General features: G+C 45.0%; 1 protein-coding gene across 1 annotated transcript in view; it reads right to left on the reverse strand.

Annotated features, from left to right (window-relative positions):
* The window catches only part of celf1 (cugbp, Elav-like family member 1), a 205465-nt gene that overhangs the window by 158379 nt on the left and 25948 nt on the right, over window positions 1-21138 (reverse strand). Inside the window, exon 3 of the mRNA XM_034184315.1 lies at window positions 14433-14515. Within this exon, the coding sequence (XP_034040206.1) occupies window positions 14433-14515 (83 nt within the window). The remainder of the gene's footprint in view (window positions 1-14432; window positions 14516-21138) is intronic.

The raw sequence follows: 21138 nt of genomic DNA on the forward strand, positions 1-21138 counted from the left end.
CTGTGTGTTGCATTGGAAAGCTCTAGCTTTGTGCTAAATTGGTTAGCACTTATATGGCTTAAGTGTATGCTCTAGTCTTCTTCTGTTTTTTTTTTCTGGGGACGTTACAGCGCCACACACAGTTTCAGCCCTAGACAAAATGGCACGTCCCATCGCAATGCATTTCCATTAAAAACCCCTCAGATGTACCAGACAGAGAAGGTGCCCAGTCCTGTTAAGTCCTTCATCACCCAGCGTGAACTACATGTTGAGCTGATGTCATCAACATGCCCGTCAAAAACAGGGCAAAGACAGCGTTCATAATTTTTCACCTGACTGGGAGGGCAGCAACCTAGCGGAGCCGCCGGTCGGAGTCATGTCACTCACTCCACCTCTGCTCTGCTGCAGTTATTCCAACATACCTGCAGCAGAGGTGGGGGTTGGTAATGAGTATATATGTATGTATGTATGTATGATGTATGTATGTATGTATGTATGTATGTATAAAGGGGTGGGCGTTTATAAGCTTTGCTTCTGCTCACCCCCTTTTGGTCACACGTCACTGTGGAATTGTCTTGTGTATCAGTTTTTTGTTACTGTTGAGTCTGTGTGCCAAGTAAAATTCATTCATTCATTTATAACTCTCCCGGGAGAGAAGCGTCGAGGTCACTTATTCAGTTTTCAATTAATTTCATTTGTATAGCGCCAAATCACAACCAAGTTTCCTCAAGGAGCTTCCCACAAGTAATGTCTAACCTTAACATCCAGAGCAAGCACACAGGAGATAGTGGTAAGGAAAAACTCCCTGTGATGATTTGAGGAAGAAACCTCAAGCAGACCAGACTCAAAGGGGTGACCCTCTGCTTGGGACATGCTACAGACACAATTGACAATATGAATATACAAGAAATTTTGGGAGTCCATGCTGGTACACTGAAAGGGAGGCTTGCAAAAGAGAACACCCACTCCCATCTCTAGCTGGAGCCGCACCTCAAACAAAGAGAAAAACAGAATCAGAAAGACAACACATGCAGTATAATTTGTCAGCATTAAGCCAACAAGAAAAACAGAAGAAATACTAATGGGATCGCCGGCCACTAGCCCTAAGCTTCACTAAAAGACCAGACTTTAGATAAAGCTGAGGCTGCAGCCCCCTCCGTTCCTAATAAAATGAATTTAAAAGGGAAGAAAGCATAGTACCATACTATGCCAGTATGCTAGCCATACAAAAGGGAAAATATGTGCGTCTTACATCTGGACTTGAAAGTTTCTACAGAATCTGACTGTTTTATTGACACAGAGAGATCATTCTTATGAGGCTCAGGCAAGGAAGACAGCGGGTAGCAGACTACGCCACTGACATCTCTGTTGCCAAAGTGAGTGGAACACAGTGGCCTTAACTGATGCATTCTTTCAAGGGCTCGCTTATGATGTAAATGATCAGCTGATCGCCATGGCGCTGTGGGAGGATGTGGACACACTCATCACGCTTGTCAGAATTTGGATTTTTGCTTTGTGTTTAGCCTGTCTTGCTTTGTTTAGTTATGTTGTTTAATTGGTTTTGGTGTTTGTTAGCTCTTTTGCTGGTCTTTTTCCTGCTTGGGTTTTCTCTGTCTCTATCTCTCTTGTCTCCTCTTTGTGCTTGGTGGTGGGGCGTTTCCCTCTATCTGGCCACACCCTTGGTTCTGGAGCTTTCCACACACACACCTGTTTCTAATCTGCAGCTCATCACCTGGGTGTATTTAAGGTTCACTGTTTGTACCATCCCTTGCCAGATTGATGCAACCCTGTACCTTTGCTTCCAGCTCTGTTCCTTGTGTTTCCTCATCCTGCTAGCCTCCTTGTTGTATGACCACCTGCCTGTTAAATTGACCACGCCTAAGCCTGATGTTGGTTGCTCTTGTTGGACTGCCTTTTGTGTACCTGACCCAGCTTACTGTTTCAGTAAATCGTTTTTTACTACAGAGTACTTGGGGTCTCAGCTACTTGTCTGAGACCTCCCTACCTGGCTGAGCCTTATGCACTGGCTCAGGCCCTGCGTTCACAGGGTGCGGTCTGCTGTGTGTCCTAGGGCGAATAAAAAGTCAGTGGGTTACAGAGCATTTTCTTACCATGCCCCAGCTCTGTGGAATGATCTGCCTGTGCAGATCTGTAAACTCAGACTCTGTGTAGACTTTTAAATCTAAACTGAAGACACGTTTTTCCCCTGTTTTGTCACTAGTATTTTACTGTTACTGCATGCCTTCTTTATTCTTTTTACTTATTTCAGTGCAGAAAAGGTCAGTGAAACTCTGGACTGAAGAGGCCACTGAGAGGCTGAGGGACTGTTTCAGAACCACAGACTGGAGCATGTTTCAAAACTCTTATGATGAAGACATCAACGGCCTGACCCAGTGTCACTGACTACATGAACTTCTGTGTGGAGAGCACTGTGCCCACCCGGAGGATACGGTGCTTTCCCAACAACCACCCCTGGGTGACCCCCGAGCTGAAGGTCCTGATGAACCAGAAGAAGGCGGCTTTCAACTCGGGAGACAGAGAGAAGCAGCGTAGAGTCCAACGGGAGCTCCAGTGGAAGATCCGTGCAGCCAAGAAGGTGTATGGAGGGAATGGAGGAGCAGCTGGCACAGAACAACGTCAGAAACGTGTGGAGATGCCTCAAGACCGCCTCCGGATTTGGGCAGGGTGCCAGCAGGACTGCAGATGGGACTCTCGGTTCGTAGAGGAGCTAAACAGCTACTTCAACCGTTTTGGCTCCTCCACGCCTGCCCCTCTGCCTGCTCCCGGCCCTCCACATCTCCAGCAGCCAGCCCTCCAGTCCCTCTGATCCCCCACCTTCTACCCCTGGTCACCTCCATTGCACCCCGGACCTTGTTCCTCCTCCCCTGCGACTGTATTCAGCACCAGCCCACCTCAGCTCACACCTCAGCCCCCCCCACCACCACTGTAACTCCAACCGAGGTGAGAGGCCAGCTCCTGTGGCTGAAGCAGAGGAAAGCAGCAGGACCTGTTGGGATCTTCCCGAGGCTGTTTAGGACCTGTGCAGATGAGCTCTGTGAGGTCCTCAGCCACATCTTCAACATGAGCCTCAGCCTGGGGGTGGTCCCCACCCTGTGGAAGACCTCCTGTGTGGTCCTGGTTCCCAAAACACCGCACGCCAAGGAAGCGGCCCACTACAGACCAGTTGCCCTGACCTCCCACCTCATGAAGACCATGGAACGGCTCGTCCTGTCTCACCTCCGCACCGTGGTGTTCGACACCCTGGACCCACTGCAGTTCGCCTACAGGCCCAACATCGGGGTAGATGATGCTGTCATCTACCTACTGCAGCAAGTGCTCACCCACCTGGAGACCGGCGGGAGCGCTGCAAGAGTCATGTTCTTTGATTTCTCCAGCGCTTTCAACACCATCAGAGGGCGCTGCTGCGGGGGAAGCTGGAGGACGTAGGTGTGGATGGACACCTCGCCGCCTGGACCATTGACTACCTTACTGACCGCCCGCAGTACGTGTGGCTGTGCGGCTGTCAGTCTGAGGTGGTAAGGTGCAGCACCGGGGGCCCCCAGGGCACCATCCTCTCGCCTTTCCTCTTCACCCTCTACACCTTGGACTTCACATACAACAGACAGCTGCCACCTCCAGAAGTTCTCTGATGACTCCACCATTGTGGGTCGCGTGTCTGAGGGGAACGAGCTGGAGTACCGGTCGGTCATCACAGACTTTGTGGACTGGTGTGAGTGCAACCACTTGTGTCTCAACACCAGTAAGACGAAGGAGATGGTGATCAACCTCAGGAGGAAACCACCACCTCACTCACCGGTGAACATCCAGGGGGAGGACATAAAGACTGTGGACAGTTTCAAATACCTGGGTGTTCATCTCAACAGCAAACTGGACTGGATTCATAACACCGATGCCCTGTACAAAACAGGTCAGAGTCACCTCCACCTCCTGAGGAGACTGAGATCCTTTGGAGTGAGCAGGCCTCTGCTTAAGACCATCTACAACTCTGTTGTAGCCTCAGCTCTCCTCTATGCTGTCGTCTTCTGGGCCCCGGGCAGCACAGAGCGGGAGAGAAAGAGACTGAACAAGCTGGTCAGGAAGTCCAGCTCTGTCCTGGGCTGTCCTCTGGAGTCTCTGGAGGAGGTGGCTGAGAGGGGTGTTAACCAAGTTCAAATCCATCATGAACAACTCCTCTCACCCTCTGCACCAGACTGTAGTGGAGCTGACCAGCTCGTTCAGTGACAGACTGAGGCACCCTCAGTGCAAGAAGGAACGATACCACAGGTCGTTCCTCCCTGCTGTCAGGCTGCACAATAACACTGTGAAATAACCACATGCAATAATATGTCCACAAATCACGTGCAATATTATTATGCCCACAAATCATGTGCAATAACTCGTTTACAAATCCCTGCACTAATGTCACCTTACCACATCTAAACTCCATTTCACATATCGTAAAGAAGATGCTCCTATCTCCTTCTCAATCCCAATCATGTTTATATATGCATATGTATATGTATAGGTGTGTGCGTGTATGTATATGTGCATATGCATATATGTATGCATGTGCACATGTACATGCACACCCACGTACATACTTTATATACATCTTCTATTTCTACCTCATTTCTTATGTCCTGTACTGTTACAAGTATTACTATTATTGCTTATCCTTGCACACGCTGTTTGATGAACATTTTCCTCTACTTGCACCCACCTTGTGTGTTTTTTTTTCTTAAGAGCTGACGTAACGTGAATTTCTCCTCTGTGAGATCAATAAAGCTTATCTTTATTTATGTTTTTTATTTTTTTGTGTTTTTAATCTTCTAATTCAATGTGTTCTGCTTTTTAATTGATGTCATGTGAAGCGCCTTGAGGCAATTTGGCGCTATATAAATTTATAAATTTGAATTTGACCAAGCCTCATAGATCGATTTGGCCAACAATGGAAACAGCGGACTCTAGCCCCTTCCAGTTGGCAGTACGCCATCACAGTCAGCAATTGGGCCAACAGGAAGACCAGCTTGCTGCCCTCAGCACTGGCTTTTGTGAGCTAGCTAAGCATCAAGGTGCCTTCATGATTTCGTGAGCACCCAGATGGAACAACTACTGTCAAAGTTCGACTGTCAGGCCAGTCCGGACCGGTTATCAATATCACCAGCTCTTTGTCCACAGTTCCGCCTGCCACCTCACCGGCTTCTGTACCATAACCCATTGTCTGTAATCAACTATCCCACCTAGAACATTTCTCCGGAGGATCTGGTGACATCAAGCCTTTTATCACTGAGTGACAGTTACATTACAAACTAATGTCAATGTTTCCATCTGAAAAGGCAAAGACGGCATTCATGATAACTCACCTGTCCAGCCGGGCTGCGGCATGGGTGACAGCAGAGGGGAGTCGCCAGTCCTCCTCCTGCTTATCTCTTCAAGGGTTACAGCTCTCCAGCAGGTGTTTCAGCACACTTCCCCATGGTGCGAGGTGGTGCACTCACTCCTGAGGCTGAAGCAGGGCAATCGTTGCATTGCTGACTATGCCATCAACTTCCACATTCTGGCCGCGAAGAGTGAATGGAATCCAGCCACTCTCCTAGATGTGTTCTTCCAGAGATTGGCCAGTGACATCCAGGGCCAACTCATCGCCATGGACCTTCCAGAAGATCTTGATGAGCTCATCGCGCTGGCAATCCAGACCGATCGTCGCCTGTCAGATCGTCCCCACCAAGGAGCTCACTCTAGGGAGGTGATGTCTTTGGTTAAGCATCGGGCTTCAGACCAGAGGATCCTCATTTCAAACCCCAGCCTGACTGGAAAATCACTAAGGGACCTTGGGCAAGGCCCTTAATCACCGAGTTGCTCCCAGTATGTATGAGTGCCTTGCATGGCAGCACCTTGACATTGGTGTGTAAGTGTATCTGTGTGAATGGATGAATGTGAGGCATAAGTGTTAAGCATTTTGAGCATCTGATGCAGATGGAAAAGTACTATATAAATGCAGTCCATTTATTCCTCCCTCAGCGTTCATCCACGGCGTCGTTACGGCCGGCAGCGACCCATCACTCCGAGGTCATCTCGTCTCACAGCAGCCCTGAGGAACCCATGCAGTTGGGTCATACTCACCTTCCCCAGGAGGAATGGCACAGCCGTTGGGAGGACAGGCTATGTTTTTAACGTGGTCAGGCGGGTCACATGCTCTCCAGTCAGGGGTGCCTCAATGCAATCTAAAATCACTGGGTGAGTCTAAATTTTATTTCTTTGAGCGCCGGCCTTGGCGTTTCCCACTCCACTGAAGCTGCATGGAGAGTGGCATCGTTTGGCCTTGCAGCCAAACCTGGCATGGTAGAAGCACACACCTGAAGACTGCTGCGATGAGCATATGATCATCCGGTACCTCTGATACCGTACCAGCAGGGAGGAGGGCGGCTGCGCAGGGCTGCTGACTCGCCAGGAAACACTTGTCAGCCTCAGCAGCCAGTGCTCTGCAATCAGTGCTGGCAGTGTTGGCCAAAGCAGCTCTCACATGAGCTGGCAGTTGGCGTAGGAAAAGGTGGAGGAAAAGGAAATCTGGCTTGTTGTTGCCAAGCAGGTCGAGCATTCTGTCCATTAGCTCTGAGGGCTTGCTGTCACCGAGCCCTTGAAGAGAGAAAAGCCTATTGGCCCTCTCAGCGTCAGACAGTTCGAATGTTTGAAGTAAGTATTCTTTCAGAGTTTCATACTTTTCTGTCAGAGGACGACGTTTAAGAAGGCTCACCACTCTCGATGCCGTAGAACTTCCGAGGGCAGATACCACGTAGTAGTATTTAGTTTCGTCAGCGGTGATCTGACGCAAGGCAAACTGTGCCTCGGTCTGAGCGAACCAGGCTGAAGCAGAAGATTCCCAGAATTCGGGGAGCTTGAGAGACACAGCGTTGGCGGTCATGGCGATCTGGATACGTCCAGTAAACAAACGTCGGGGTCACCAGTGTAGAATTTGTCTTTTGGCAAAAAGACGAGCCGAAACTTCTCACATTAAGACTCTTTTAGTCGCGTTTATTAACAGACTACAAACATGGCACCGCGCGCCAACAGAAAAACCGGAAACAGAACACGTCACCCGAACTCTTAAAGGGACCGCTACTATTACATGAATCACAACATAGCACATAACAGAACACTTATAAGAAAGTGAATTATGCAGTCAGTGTTGAGAGCACTACCTCTTAGTTCTTTTTTTAATAAGTACTAACTTACCTCAGGAGTAGCTATTCGGTCCGAATCAAAGCAGGCAGTCACAACAGACAAACAGTCACAAGGCTGCAAGTTGTCAGCGGTTATACGTTGTTCAGCCATGTCCCCGTATTTCATACCGGGGGAAAAATAATAAAAAGGTCATGATTTCATTGTAGTTTTTCTGGCTGATAATCAGTCAGTCAAATAGTTGGTAATTACTCAGGAGGATATTTCAAAAGCATGTCAATAGATTTATTGAAATTTGTTCAACAGGTAGACTAAAGTCAGACAGAATACTCACCAAGGTACCACTGAACAAGGACCTTATTTCCCAATTTGTTAGATTCAATTTATTTTGTTTATGTAGCGTCAAATCACAACAAAGCTGCCTCAAGGCACTTTACACAAGTAAAGTTTAACCTTACCAACCCTACAGCAACCACACAGGCGACAGTGGTGAGGAAAAACTCCCTCTGATAATGTTGAGGAAGAAAACTCAAGCAGACCAGACTCAAAGGGGTGAGGCCATTCTAATAGTTACAAGGTTGTTGCAAAGTTTTACAAAACAGAACATAACAAAAGATGCAGCATTTGATGAGAAGTCCATGCAGGCATTCATTCCACAGGCAGGGGTCAGCTAGCATTCCTCATGCCATCAGTGGGTCTGTTCCTGCAGCAGAGTCCGTTCCAAACTCAGACTGCAGTGTGCTGCATCAGCTTCAGGCATGGCATCTCACAGTCATTCCGGCACCCTACAGTCTGCAGTCATAAATCCCGCAATGTCATCGGTACCTCAGATAGAGACAGAAAAAGAGCAGAATCAGTCGGCCAGAAAAAAACTATACCAAAGATATAATTCATCAGCATTAAATTAACAGGAAAGCAGAGAAAATACGAAAGTGACTGCCGGCTGCTAGCCCTAACGCCCACTAACATACCCAGAATTTAGACCCATTCCATTGCTAATAAAATGAATTTAAAAGGATAGGAAGCATAGCTCCATTTTATGCCAGTATGCTAGCAATACAAGAGGGAGAATAAATGCACCTTAAGTTATTTCCGTAGGAAGATCATTCCACGATAAAAGAATGCTTTGTGACCCGCAGACATTTTATTCACCCTAGGAACACAAAGTAGTCCTGTGCCCTGAGAACGCAGAGCCCAGGCCAGTATGTATGGTTTGATTACGTCAGCTAAGTAGGGAGGTGCTAGTCCATGAACAATTTTATAGGTTAGTAGGAGAACCTTAAAATCTGACCCGACAGACACAGGAAGGAAGTGAAAAGATGCCAAAATGGGTGTAATGCTGGCATGCCCAACCAGTCAACCACAGGCTGAGTTCCAGTCGATTGCATGGGAAAAAGCAAAATGCACAGGGTGGAAAGGGCGTGAGAAGCTACAGTGGAGAGCAAGGCGAGCGGACAATGGCGGTAGCAAACAAATTTTTATCCAGAATGGGAGGGACGGTTATTTTTTCATTTATTTGAATGGCAAATTCATCTGCCTTATCTGCAAATGGGGCATTACTGAAGAAGAGGAATTTGGAACAGCATTTCAAGATGATTCACAAGAGCTACAGTGCTAGCTTCCCGGATAAATCACCTCTGCGTGCCCGAAAAGTACAGGAATTGAAAAGTTAGCTAGCAGCACAACAGGCTGTTTTTACCCAGCCAAATGCCACAAGTAAGGCTGTAAGCATAACTTCTTATTGTGTCAGTCATGTTCTTGCAAGAGGAAAGAAATCTTTCAAGAATGGTGAGATTATAAAAGAAGCATTTATGGAAGCCGCAGATTTGCTAATTTTAAAAATCGAAAGGAGTTTGTTTCTGCTATTCAGGATGTGCAGCTCTCAAGAAATTCTGTTACACGGCGATGCGAGGGAATGGCGGAGGATGCTGAACGGCAACTGAGGAATGATACTGAAGCACGTGAGTTTTCTCTGCAATTCGATGAATCCACTGATGCTGTGGAGTGGCTCATCTACGTGTTTTTATTAGAATGGTTTTTGACAACATGAATGTAAAAGAGCTGCTGACCATTTTGCCTTTGAAATGGCACACGAGAGGTACAGATATATTTCAGGTGTTTATGGGATTTGTTAATAAGAGCCAGCTGCCCCTCTTCAAACTCGTCTCCATTACAACCGCTGGGGCTCCAGCGATGGCTGGACGTACAGCTGGGCTCATCAGATGTGGCAAACAGTTGTGAATCTTTCCCGGATTTCCTGAGTTACCATTGTATAATTCACCAGCAAGGATTGTGCAGGAAGATATTAAATATAGAAGACATAATGGATGTGGCTAACAGGTTGTGTGTTCTGTTGGGGCCTGGAGTCTGCAGAGGCAATTATTTCATGAACAGCTGGAGGAGACAGATGTAGAACACACAGATCTGCTGCAGACAGATGTTCGATGGCTCGATGGGGTTTCTCAGTTGTTGGCCGAAATTAAAGACTTTCTGAACGTTTACTCACACAGCTGGAAGACAGTCAGTGGCTCTTGATTTAGCCTTTTCTTACTGATCTGACTGACAAGCTCAATAACTTGAACCTATAACTGCAGGGTAAAGACAAACACATCATAAACATGATCAGCTCCGTGAACACGTTTAAAAGCAAGTTTAAAGTGTGTGCACGCTATGATGAGCAAAATGCAGAGCATCTCGTCATAATTTGAGAGGCTCTTTACTGACTTTGCTTCCATTGAGACTGTTCTCAGTTTTCTCTGTTTAATATTTAGGGGAAAATTAGAGATGTGGATTGTATAATGTCCAAAGTAGCATCACTCTTCAGTCTAGATAGCTGAATTGTTGAGAATGAGATCCTCACACCGAAAAATGACAGGTGAAATCCAGAGCAACACCTGGCCAGAACGTCCAATTCTGGAATTTCATGCAGAAAAGAGAAGTACTCCAACCTCAGACAAACTGCACAGAATTTGACTGCATATTGTGGATCAACATATTTGTGAATAGCACTACCTCTAACCTTGGTGGGTCCCACAGGGGTCCGTTCTTTGGCCCCCTGCTTTTCTCCCTTTATACAGCATCCCTTGGGCACATATTGCGGTGCTTCTTTGGATTACTTTTCACTGCTATGCTGATGATACTCAGTTATACATGTCGATAATTGCTGGTCTCATCCACATAAAATCCTTAGAAGATTGCCTTGCATCAGTGAGAAGCTGGATTGTCTAGAAACTTCGTACTTTTAATCTCTGGTAATACTGAAATGATGGTTCTTGGTCCAGTGAGACATCAGCATCAATTTGACCAGTTAATGCTTAGCCTAGGCTCGTGTGTCATAGATCACACTGACAAAGTGAGGAACCTTAGGGTGATTTTTGACCCTACGTTGTCCTTTGGCTTCCACAGAAATATTATGAGGACTGCTTTCTTCCACTTGCGAAATATAGCGAAGATTTGTCCCATCCTGTCTATGGTTGATGCTGAGACCCTGCTACATGCGTTTATCTCTTCTAGATTGGACTACTGCGATGTTTTATTTTCTGGTTTACCGCAGTCCAGCATTAGGGGTCTCCAATTGGTTCAAAATGCTGCTGCCAGACTTTTGACATGAAGCAGAAAGTCCAACCACATTACACCCACTGTGGCATCTCTTCACTGGCTTCCTGTCCACAGTGAGATCAGATTTTAATGTTCTGCTACTAGTCTATAAAATTGTTCACGGACTGGCACCTCCCTACCTAGCTGACCTAATTAAACCTTACTTACCGGCCCAGGCTTTGCGTTCTCAGGGTGCAGGACTACTTTGTGTCCCCTAGGGTGAATAAGAAGTCCTGAGGGTCTGTGGAATGATCTCCCTGCGTCAATAAAACAGTCAGATTCTGTGGAGACTTTCAAGTCCAGACTTAAGATGCACTTATTTTCCCTTTCGTATGGCTAGCATACTGGTATAGTATAGCTTTTCACTCTTCTAATTCATTTTATTAGGAAACAGAGCATGCCACGGCCTCAACTTTACCAAAATTCTGGGTCTTTTAGTGATGCTCAGGGCTAGAGGCCGGTGATCACCTTAGCATTTCCTGTTTTTCTTGTTGTTTAATTCTGACAAATTATACTGTATTTCTTGTCTTTCTGATGCTTGATTCTGTGTTTTTCTCTCTGTTTAAGGTGCAGCTCCATCCAGAGATGGGTGTGGTGTTTGTGCTGGAGACCCTCCTGTCCTGTGCACCAACAGCTTTTCCTGTATACTCGTTTTGTGAATTGTTCTGTAATTTATGTCTGTATCATGGCCCAAGCAGAGGGTCAACCCTTTGTGTCTGGTCTGCTTGAGGTTTCTTCCTCAGAGTTAGTTTTTCCTTACCACTGTTGCTCTGGGGGTTAGTAAGGTTATACGTTACTTGTGTGGAGTGCCTTGAGGCAACTCTGTTGTGATTTGGCGCTATATCAATGAAAATAAATTGAACTGAAAATTTAAATTGAAATAAGTCTACCTTTTCACACATGAAAATCCTTAAGTCAAAATACAGGCCCACCATGACTGATGACCACCTTGCGGCCTGTTTACGGCTGGCACTCAGCTCCTACTGTCTGAAGTACAAGAGACTAGCTGCCTCCTCTCAGCGCCAGAAATCCCACTAAGGTAGAGAACAACTTTTCCAACTTGAATTAGGGATTGTGTAATTTGAGTTGTTGTTGCTGTGTTGTTACGGGCCAGTCCTATGCCTACTTGTGCTTATTCTTTGGACCATGCACATTTACTGCAACAATGTATTATTGCTGTGAAAACATTATCTTTGCACCAGAAAATTTGTTATTATACTGGTGCACAATAAACTGCGTCTGTGCCATGGCTTTCAATATGGCGTGGTAAATCTCAATACACTGTCAACTTTAAAAGTAGATCTCGGTTCAAAATGGTTGGACACCCCCGGTGTAATGTGATCAAACTTTCTGCTTCCGGCCAAGACTCTGTCAGCAGCATTACGTATGAACCAACTGGAGACCCCTAATGCTGGACTGCAGCAAACCAGAAAATAGAACATTTCAATAGTCCAGTCTAGAAGAGACAAATACACAAATCAGGTCTCTGCATCACCCACAGATAGGATGGGACAAATCTTTGCTATATTACGCAGGTGGAAGAAAGCAGTCCTTGTAACATCTCCGATGTGTAGGTCAACGGACAATGTGGACAATGTTTGTCAGTGTGATGTATGACACATGAATCTAGGGTAAGCGTTAGCTGGTCAAACTGATGCCGATGTCTCACTGGACCAAGAATCACCATTTCAGTCTTGTCTGAGTTTAAAAGTAAGAAATTGCTGGACATCCAGATTTTCAATGACGCAAGGCAATCCTCTAAGGATTTTATGTGTATGACATTACCAGCAGTCAGGGTTCTAGCTAGGACCATTTAGTGCTGGGTTTTTATACAACTAAACATTCTTGGCAAGTCTTATTTTAACTAATTTTGAGTGGTTTTAGATGCATTGAATGCAACAATAATAAACAAAAAGTGTATTTAAACTGTAATATTTGTATGATCAAAGTTCTTTTTTGCATGTTTTTGTCAAAGTCTAAGTTAATACACTGAAATAACACTGAGATCTTCTTCAAAAATGACACACAGTAGTTCTTAATCGTGTGAAGCAGGCAGTTTTCTGTCATCCTGACAACTTTTGCTTTTTGGGGTATTTTTTTTATTTTTTTTTCAACTAATTTCAGTAGGATTGCATTACTTTTTTCTTTTTCTTTTTTTCTTTCTTTCTGAACTTTTTGGAAACACAAAGCCTTTCAACTGTAAAATAAACTAAATTTGTGAATGTATCTTCAGATACAGAAAGACCTCTGGAGGACTTTCATGGTGAGGTTAAATTTTTTGTTGTTTTTTTTTCCAGCTCAGAGCACAGCAGAAATGCTGCTTCCAGCTGCGGCCGTTCACGGTTCTCTGGCCACAGAATGTGCTGACTCTGTGGCTAGAACCCTGCCAGCAGTTATTGGCATGTACAACTAAATATCATCAGCATAGCAATGAAAGGTAATCCCAAACTTTGCAGTATGTGCCCAAGGGGTGATAGATAAAGGGAGAAAAGCCGGGGGCTCAAGACAGACCCCTGTGGAACCCCATATTTCATGTCACCAAGGTTACAGGTAGTGTTATTGTACAAGACACAATGAGACCAACTGGTCAGGTATGATGCCAACCACACAAGGACATTCCCAGTAATCCCAAAATGATTCTCCAGCCTATCAAGTAAATACGGTGAGCCACTGTATCAAACGCACTGCTAAGATCTAACAGTCCCAGAACCACAATGTGTCAGTGATGTCACCCACCTCAGCATGTAGTGGCTGGATTAAGGCATGCTGGGATATATTTAACCAAATGTCATCTATTTTCTTCTCAAGGTAAACTAAAAAATCTTGGGCTGTAAGGGAGAGTGACTTACAGGTGGTTGTCCATGAATAAGTGTTAAACAGGAACTTTGAATAATGCTTATTTTTATTTGGTGCATGTCGAACCCCACATTGAAGAGGAGCCTTTATTGTCATAGTACATACATACAATGAAATTTGTCCTCTGCATTTAACCCATCCTAATTACAGTTAGACACAATCCAACCACTAGGAGCAGTGGGCTGCCACAGTCCAGCGCACTGTTGTCACAGTGTGAAATCTGAGCTCAAAGTAGGGCACGGGGCACAAAGGAGTTGGGTTTAGTCACCAAATTAATCATGGGCATGTTTTGGACCCGAACATGAACTAAAACTGCACAGGTGCACCTGCATCACTTGCATTGCTCTTCAATGGGTAAACTCAGAAGTGGGAGGTTTTCTGGGGAGATTCACTGGTGGACCATGTGCTATGCATCCAATTCAGTTTGTGGCAGCATGATGCATTACTGCACACACCCCTTGTGTGCAGAGTGAGCAGGTGTTGTGAATCCACCTATGCAAGGCTATTTCAAAACTGTACCCATTAAATAGCAAGTAAAAAAAAAAGTGCACTGGACTTTGATCCAGTTTTTGTTGGTCATATGCTGCAATCACTTTCTACTTCCACATGGTAGCACTGCACTCTGTTTTACATCAACATGCATGAGGTGCACATGAGTACAATTATTACAGTATTTGCATTTACACATCAAAATCACTGGGCAAGAAAAGAAAGGAAGGGAAAAAAAAAACAACTTAATGCTTTTACTGTGCGCTGCTTCGTGGTGGGAGGGGATAGGGCGCTAAAACATTATAGTGTTGCTTGAGAAGGACGCCACCTACCCCTGGGAGAATCTTCATGTTGTGCAGTGCATTTTGTGCTTCCAGTGCTGATTTACGAGTGTAGTACGTAACAAAACAACAACCTGTGAAGGAACAGAAAAAAAAACAATCAAAATTTAGTTACATTTGGTAATTTCATATTAAAAAGCCTCAACATTCCAGAAGTCGATGTCTGTGCAAGTGAAATAAGCAAACGTTACAACTGAGGCATGACAGAGCTTGTTTTAAATTTCCATTAAATATGTACATCACAGACATCTATATCTGAACTATTGGCTACCACATCAACCACGCTTTGGAACCGCCTTGGGCCCTGATTGGCAATGACACAGGCTGGCAATCAGTGTGTCTCCATTTCTCGAAGGTAACCATCTATCTGCCAGAGCCAGATGAAATGTGGGAGTGCTCTTGGACATCTCCAGTTGGTGGGGTCCTTCACAGTGAGGGACCTGCATGCTCGATCGTACTCAGACAAACGCACCACATGACCAAATGTCACAGGTGGCATTCTTCCACAGTGCAAGTGATACTTCTTATTTGGGGTTAACCAATTATCGGCACCAATAATCAGCCAGGCCCACAATCGGGTGATCCAGGCACGCATACTTTATCTAATATATAAAGCTAACCGTGTGTTCGTGTGTGTTTGCTATGCACAGCCATAGGAATTAAGCAATACACACCAAACTTGCTATGGTGACTGGGGGCACCAAGGGGGAGGTCACTGGGCACCTTAGGATGAAAGCATACGTGCACGAACACACACACATGGTCAGCCTTATATATTAGATCATGACCTGCTCACTGGTACCCTTATTTTCACAGTTCACGTGGTACTCACGTCAGGTAGCAAGCATTACTCTTTACTTACTATGTAGTAGTGGCTGACTACGGTGCACTCTAATTACAATCCAAATGGGCCAACGCGTGCCGCATGCAAGTTAAAGCACTTTTTTTTTTCCAATTAAGTTGTACCTCTTGTGTACATCATGCCGGAGCACTGCCGTGATATGACATACTATCACCTTTTATCATCACTCACTTGAGTCTCATGAATGTCACAAATTTCTCTATGAAAATGAATGACGACAACATACACACAATGCAATGCAACTTACTATACCTTAACTAAAGTGACATGAAATATACAATGACATGGCTAAAATTCTTCTCTATTACTCATGTGTAGAACAGGTAATTCAGCTAGTGTTTGTGTGTGTGTATTATTATCATTAATTATATATATATATATATATAAACACACACATCACACACACACACACACACACACACACACACACACACACAGTAAAACTCGCCTAAACTGTCATAGACCGGAACTGGACACTCGCACGCACCAGACAAATGCAAAAGTGTGCCAACATTTTTGTATAGTTTTCCATGTAATAAACACTGTTTATTATATGGCTGCAACGATATGAGCGCTCTGATTGGCTGATTTCCGGGGGAAAAAAAACACACAGAATGAAAGCTTACCAGGTAACGACTGAACCATCTGTTAGCAAGTTCTTCACAAAGGTGAAGCGAACAGGTCTGAGCACGAGCCATCACCAGCTTTCATATTCGAGTGATACCGTAAATTCCCATTTTATATTTTGCACATAATCGGTCCATACTTACACCTCAGTCTGATATTTTCCTGTGCAGCCATTGTGCTCAGTTAATAATCCTGTAATATATCAGATTTTGTATAACAGATTTTCGCTCACATCAGACAAAATTAGGGCTGCAGCTATCGATTATTTTAGTAATAGAGTATCCTATTGATTATTCTGGCAAATAATCAAGTAATCGAATAAAAAGTACTTTGCGTTTTTAAACATCAACAGTCCAGGGCCCTTCCTCAGCAATGGCACAATGTCACTGCACCATCACACAGACTGTCAAATTTAGTGTATCCCTTTCTGTTTTCCTGGGTAATTCTTTGTTTTTTTCACATCTTCATAAGTTTTGGATCTTTTCCGGTGTCAGGAGCTCAGCCAAAGTCGGGCCAAAGTCTTGACGTTTTGCTGAAATGGCAATGGGATGTGACTTTCTGTTTTTTGTTTTCCCCAACTTGTAAAATTTAATCATTTTTAAGTTTTTGTTGTTTTTTTTTTTTAAAGGTTGGTGGACTGGGCCCCTGCGTGAAATTTTTTTATCCCTCTTTCTCTGCAATTCAGCAGATGCATTTCAGCTGGAGGTTGAGCATGTAAGCCTCGCAGTCACTTTTTAAAATTATTTTATTTAAGTGTTTGTGAAGCATTGTGTGTTGCCCAAAAAAATGAAAATTAAAAAGTGAAACACTCAGTGCAGAGTCTGAGCAAAACACAGAAGAAAGAGAGGATCTTCTTTCTGTCAGTGTGGCCAGGGACGGAGCTGTGACTCGCCCGGTGTGAGGGGAGTGCTGAGAGCCCCTCACACCGGGCAGAGAGAGACAGCAGCCGGCCGTTGCTTGAATAGACACTCCCCATGTAGAGCGGAGAGCAGCCAGTGGATGAAACTGTGTTTTTTTTAAAAAAGAGAAACACACTGCTTTGCTTTAAATGCATAGTAAGCTATTTCAGATGATCAGTGTGGACTGTCTTTTCTGAGTCTGCATAGTTGGGTTGGCTTGTTTTACGCTGGATGCCCTTCCTGACGCAACCCTCCTCATTTATCCGGGCTTGGGACCGGCACTCAGAATGTACTGGCTGCACACCACGACGAAGAAGAGGAGGAAAACGTTGCCAGGAACAGCGGGAGAAGAAGAAAACTAGAAGGGTGGAAATGAGAGTGGGGACTTTGAATGTTGGTAGTATGACAGGTAAAGGGAGAGAGCTGGCTGATATGATGGAGAGGAGAAAGGTAGACATATTGTGTGTGCAAGAGACCAAGTGGAAGGGAAGTAAGAGCAGGAGCATCGGCGGTGGGTACAAGTTGTTGTACCATGGTGAGGACAGGAAGAGAAATGGTGCTGGGGTCATTTTAAAGGAAGAGTATGTTAAAAGTGTGTTGGAGGTTAAGCGAGTGTCTGACAGGGTGATGAGTGTGAAGTTGGAAATTGAAGGGGTGATGATGAATATCATCAGTGCATATGCCCCACAGGTAGGTTGTGAGATGAAGGAGAAGGAAGATTTCTGGAGTGTGTTAGATGAGGTGGTGGAGAGTGTGCCCAAGCATGAAAGAGTGGTGAGAGGAGCAGACTTCATTGGGCATGTTGGTGAAGGGAACAGAGGTGATGAGGAAGTAATGGGTAGATATGGTATCAAGGATAGGAATGGGAAAGGACAGATGGTAGTTGATTTTGCAAAAAGGATGGAAATGGCTATGGTGAATACCTACTTTAAGAAAAGGGAGGAGCACAGGGTAACATATAAGAGTGGAGGAAGGTGCACACAGGTGGACTACATTCTTTATAGGAGATGCAAGCTAAAAGAAATCACAGACTGTAAGGTGGTAGCAGGAGAGAGTGTCACTAGACAGCATAGGATGGTTGTTTGTAGGATGACTTTAGAGGTAAAGAAGAAGAAGAGAGTGAGAGCTCAACAAAGGATCAGATGGTGGAAGCTGAAGGAGGAAGACTGTTGTGTGAAATTTAGCGAGCAGGTGAGAGAAGCACTAGTTGGAGGGGAAGCAATTTTGGACAACTGGAAAAGTACTGCAGATATGGTGAGTGAGACAGCTAGGGCAGTACTGGGTATGACATCTGGACAGTGGACGGAAGACAAGGAGACTTGGTGGTGGAATGAAGAGGTCCAGGAAAGCTTAAGGAGAAAGAGGTTGGCGAAAAAGTTTTGGGATAGTCGGAGAGACGAAGAAAGTAGACAGGAGTACAAGGAGATGCGGCGTAAGGCGAGAAGAGAAGTGGCAAAAGCAAAGGAAAAGGCATATTACGAGCTGTACAAGAAGTTGAATAGTAAGGAAGGAGAAAAGGACTTGTACCGATTGGCCAGACAAAGGGACAGAGCTGGAAAGGATGTGCAGCAGGTTAGGGTGGTAAAAGATGCACATGGTAATGTGCTGACAAGTGAGGAGTGTGTGCTGAGAAGGTGGAGGGAATATTTTGAAGAGTTGATGAATAAAGAAAATGAGCGAGAGAAAAGGCTGGATGATGTGGTGAGAGTAAATCAGGAAGTAAAAGAGATTAGCAAGGAAGAAGTGAGGGCTGCTATGAAGAGGATGAAGAGTGGAAAGGCAGTTGGTCCAGATGACATTCCAATGGAGGCATGGAAATGTCTAGGAGAGATGGCAGTAGAGTTTCTAACCAGATTGTTTAATAAAATCTTGGAAAGTGAGAGAATCCCTGAGGAGTGGAGACGAAGTGTGCTGGTTCCTATTTTCAAGAACAAGGGTGATGTGCAGAGCTGCAGTAATTACAGAGGCATAAAGCTGATCAGCCACAGCATGAAGTTATGGGAAAGAGTAGTAGAAGCTAGGCTTAGAAAACAGGTGAAGATCTGTGAGCAGCAATATGGTTTCATGCTGAGAAAGAGCACTACAGATGCAATGTTTGCTCTGAGAATACTGTTGAAAAAGTACAGAGAAGGACAGAAAGAGTTACATTGTGTTTGTGGACTTAGAAAAAGCTTATGATAGGGTGCCAAGAGAAGAGTTGTGGCATTGTATGAGGAAGTCTGGAGTGGCAGAGAATATGTTAGGGTAGTGCAGGACATGTACAAGTATAGTGTGACAGCGGTGAGATGCGCAGTCGGAATGACAGACTCATTCAAGGTGGAGGTGGGATTACACCAAGGATCAGCTCTGAGTCCTTTCTTGTTTGCAGTGGTGATGGACAGGTTGACAGATGAGATCAGACAGGAGTCCCCATGGACTATGATGTTTGCAGATGACATTGTGATCTGTAGTGAGAGTAGAGAGCAAGTTGAGTCTAGTCTGGAGAAGTGGAGATATGCTTTGGAGAGAAGGGGAATGAAAGTCAGTAGAATCAAGACTGAGTACATGTGTGTGAATGAGAGGGAGCCCAGTGGAATAGTGCAGTTACAAGGAGTAGAAGTGGTGAAAGTAGATGAGTTTAAATATTTGGGGTCAGCTGTTCAAAGTAATGGAGAGTGTGGTAGAGAGGTGAAGAAGAGAGTGCAGGCAGGGTGGCGTGGGTGGAGAAAGGTGGCAGGAGTGATTTGTGACTGAAGAATATCAGCAAGAGTGAAGGGGAAAGTTTACAAAACAGTAGTGAGACCAGCTATGTTGTATGGTTTAGAGACAGTGGCACTAACAAAAAGACAGGAGGCACAGCTGGAGATGGCAGAGCTGAAGATGTTGAGATTCTCTTTGGGAGTGACAAGAATGGACAAGATTAGGAATGAACATATCAGAGGGACAGCTCAGGTGGGACGGTTTGGAGACAAAGTCAGAGAGGCGAGATTGAGATGGTTTGAACATGTGCAGAGGAGGGACCCAGGGTATATAGGGAGAAGGATGCTGAGGATGGAGCCACCAGGCAGGAGGAGAAGAGGGAGACCAAAGAGGAGGTTCATGGATGTGCTGAGAGAGGACATGCAGGTGGTTGGTGTGACAGAGGAAGATACAGAGGACAGGGTGAGATGGAAACGATTGATATGCTGTGGCGACCCCTAACGGGAACAGCCGAAAGACAAAGAAGAAGAAGCGTGGACTGTCTTTCTCCTAAACGGCTTTATTTTACTCTGTGTGTTGCATTGGAAAGCTCTAGCTTTTGTGCTAAATTGGTTAGCACTTATATGGCTTAAGTGTATGCTCTAGTCTTCTTCTGTTTTTTTTTTTCTGGGGACGTTACAGCGCCACACACAGTTTCAGCCCTAGACAAAATGGCACGTCCCATCGCAATGCATTTCCATTAAAAACCCCTCAGATGTACCAGACAGAGAAGGTGCCCAGTCCTGTTAAGTCCTTCATCACCCAGCGTGAACTACATGTTGAGCTGATGTCATCAACATGCCCGTCAAAAACAGGGCAAAGACAGCGTTCATAATTTTTCACCTGACTGGGAGGGCAGCAACCTAGCGGAGCCGCCGGTCGGAGTCATGTCACTCACTCCACCTCTGCTCTGCTGCAGTTATTCCAACATACCTGCAGCAGAGGTGGGGGTTGGTAATGAGTATATATGTATGTATGTATGTATGTATGTATGTATGTATATAAGGGGTGGGCGTTTATAAGCTTTGCTTCTGCTCACCCCCTTTTGGTCACACGTCACTGTGGAATTGTCTTGTGTATCAGTTTTTTGTTACTGTTGAGTCTGTGTGCCAAGTAAAATTCATTCATTCATTTATAACTCTCCCGGGAGAGAAGCGTCGAGGTCACTTATTCAGTTTTCAATTAATTTCATTTGTATAGCGCCAAATCACAACCAAGTTTCCTCAAGGAGCTTCCCACAAGTAATGTCTAACCTTAACATCCAGAGCAAGCACACAGGAGATAGTGGTAAGGAAAAACTCCCTGTGATGATTTGAGGAAGAAACCTCAAGCAGACCAGACTCAAAGGGGTGACCCTCTGCTTGGGACATGCTACAGACACAATTGACAATATGAATATACAAGAAATTTTGGGAGTCCATGCTGGTACACTGAAAGGGAGGCTTGCAAAAGAGAACACCCACTCCCATCTCTAGCTGGAGCCGCACCTCAAACAAAGAGAAAAACAGAATCAGAAAGACAACACATGCAGTATAATTTGTCAGCATTAAGCAACAAGAAAAACAGAAGAAATACTAAGGTGATCGCCGGC

Source organism: Thalassophryne amazonica, chromosome 2 (genome assembly GCF_902500255.1).
Source record: "Thalassophryne amazonica chromosome 2, fThaAma1.1, whole genome shotgun sequence".
Classification (NCBI taxonomy): Eukaryota; Metazoa; Chordata; class Actinopteri; order Batrachoidiformes; family Batrachoididae; genus Thalassophryne; species Thalassophryne amazonica.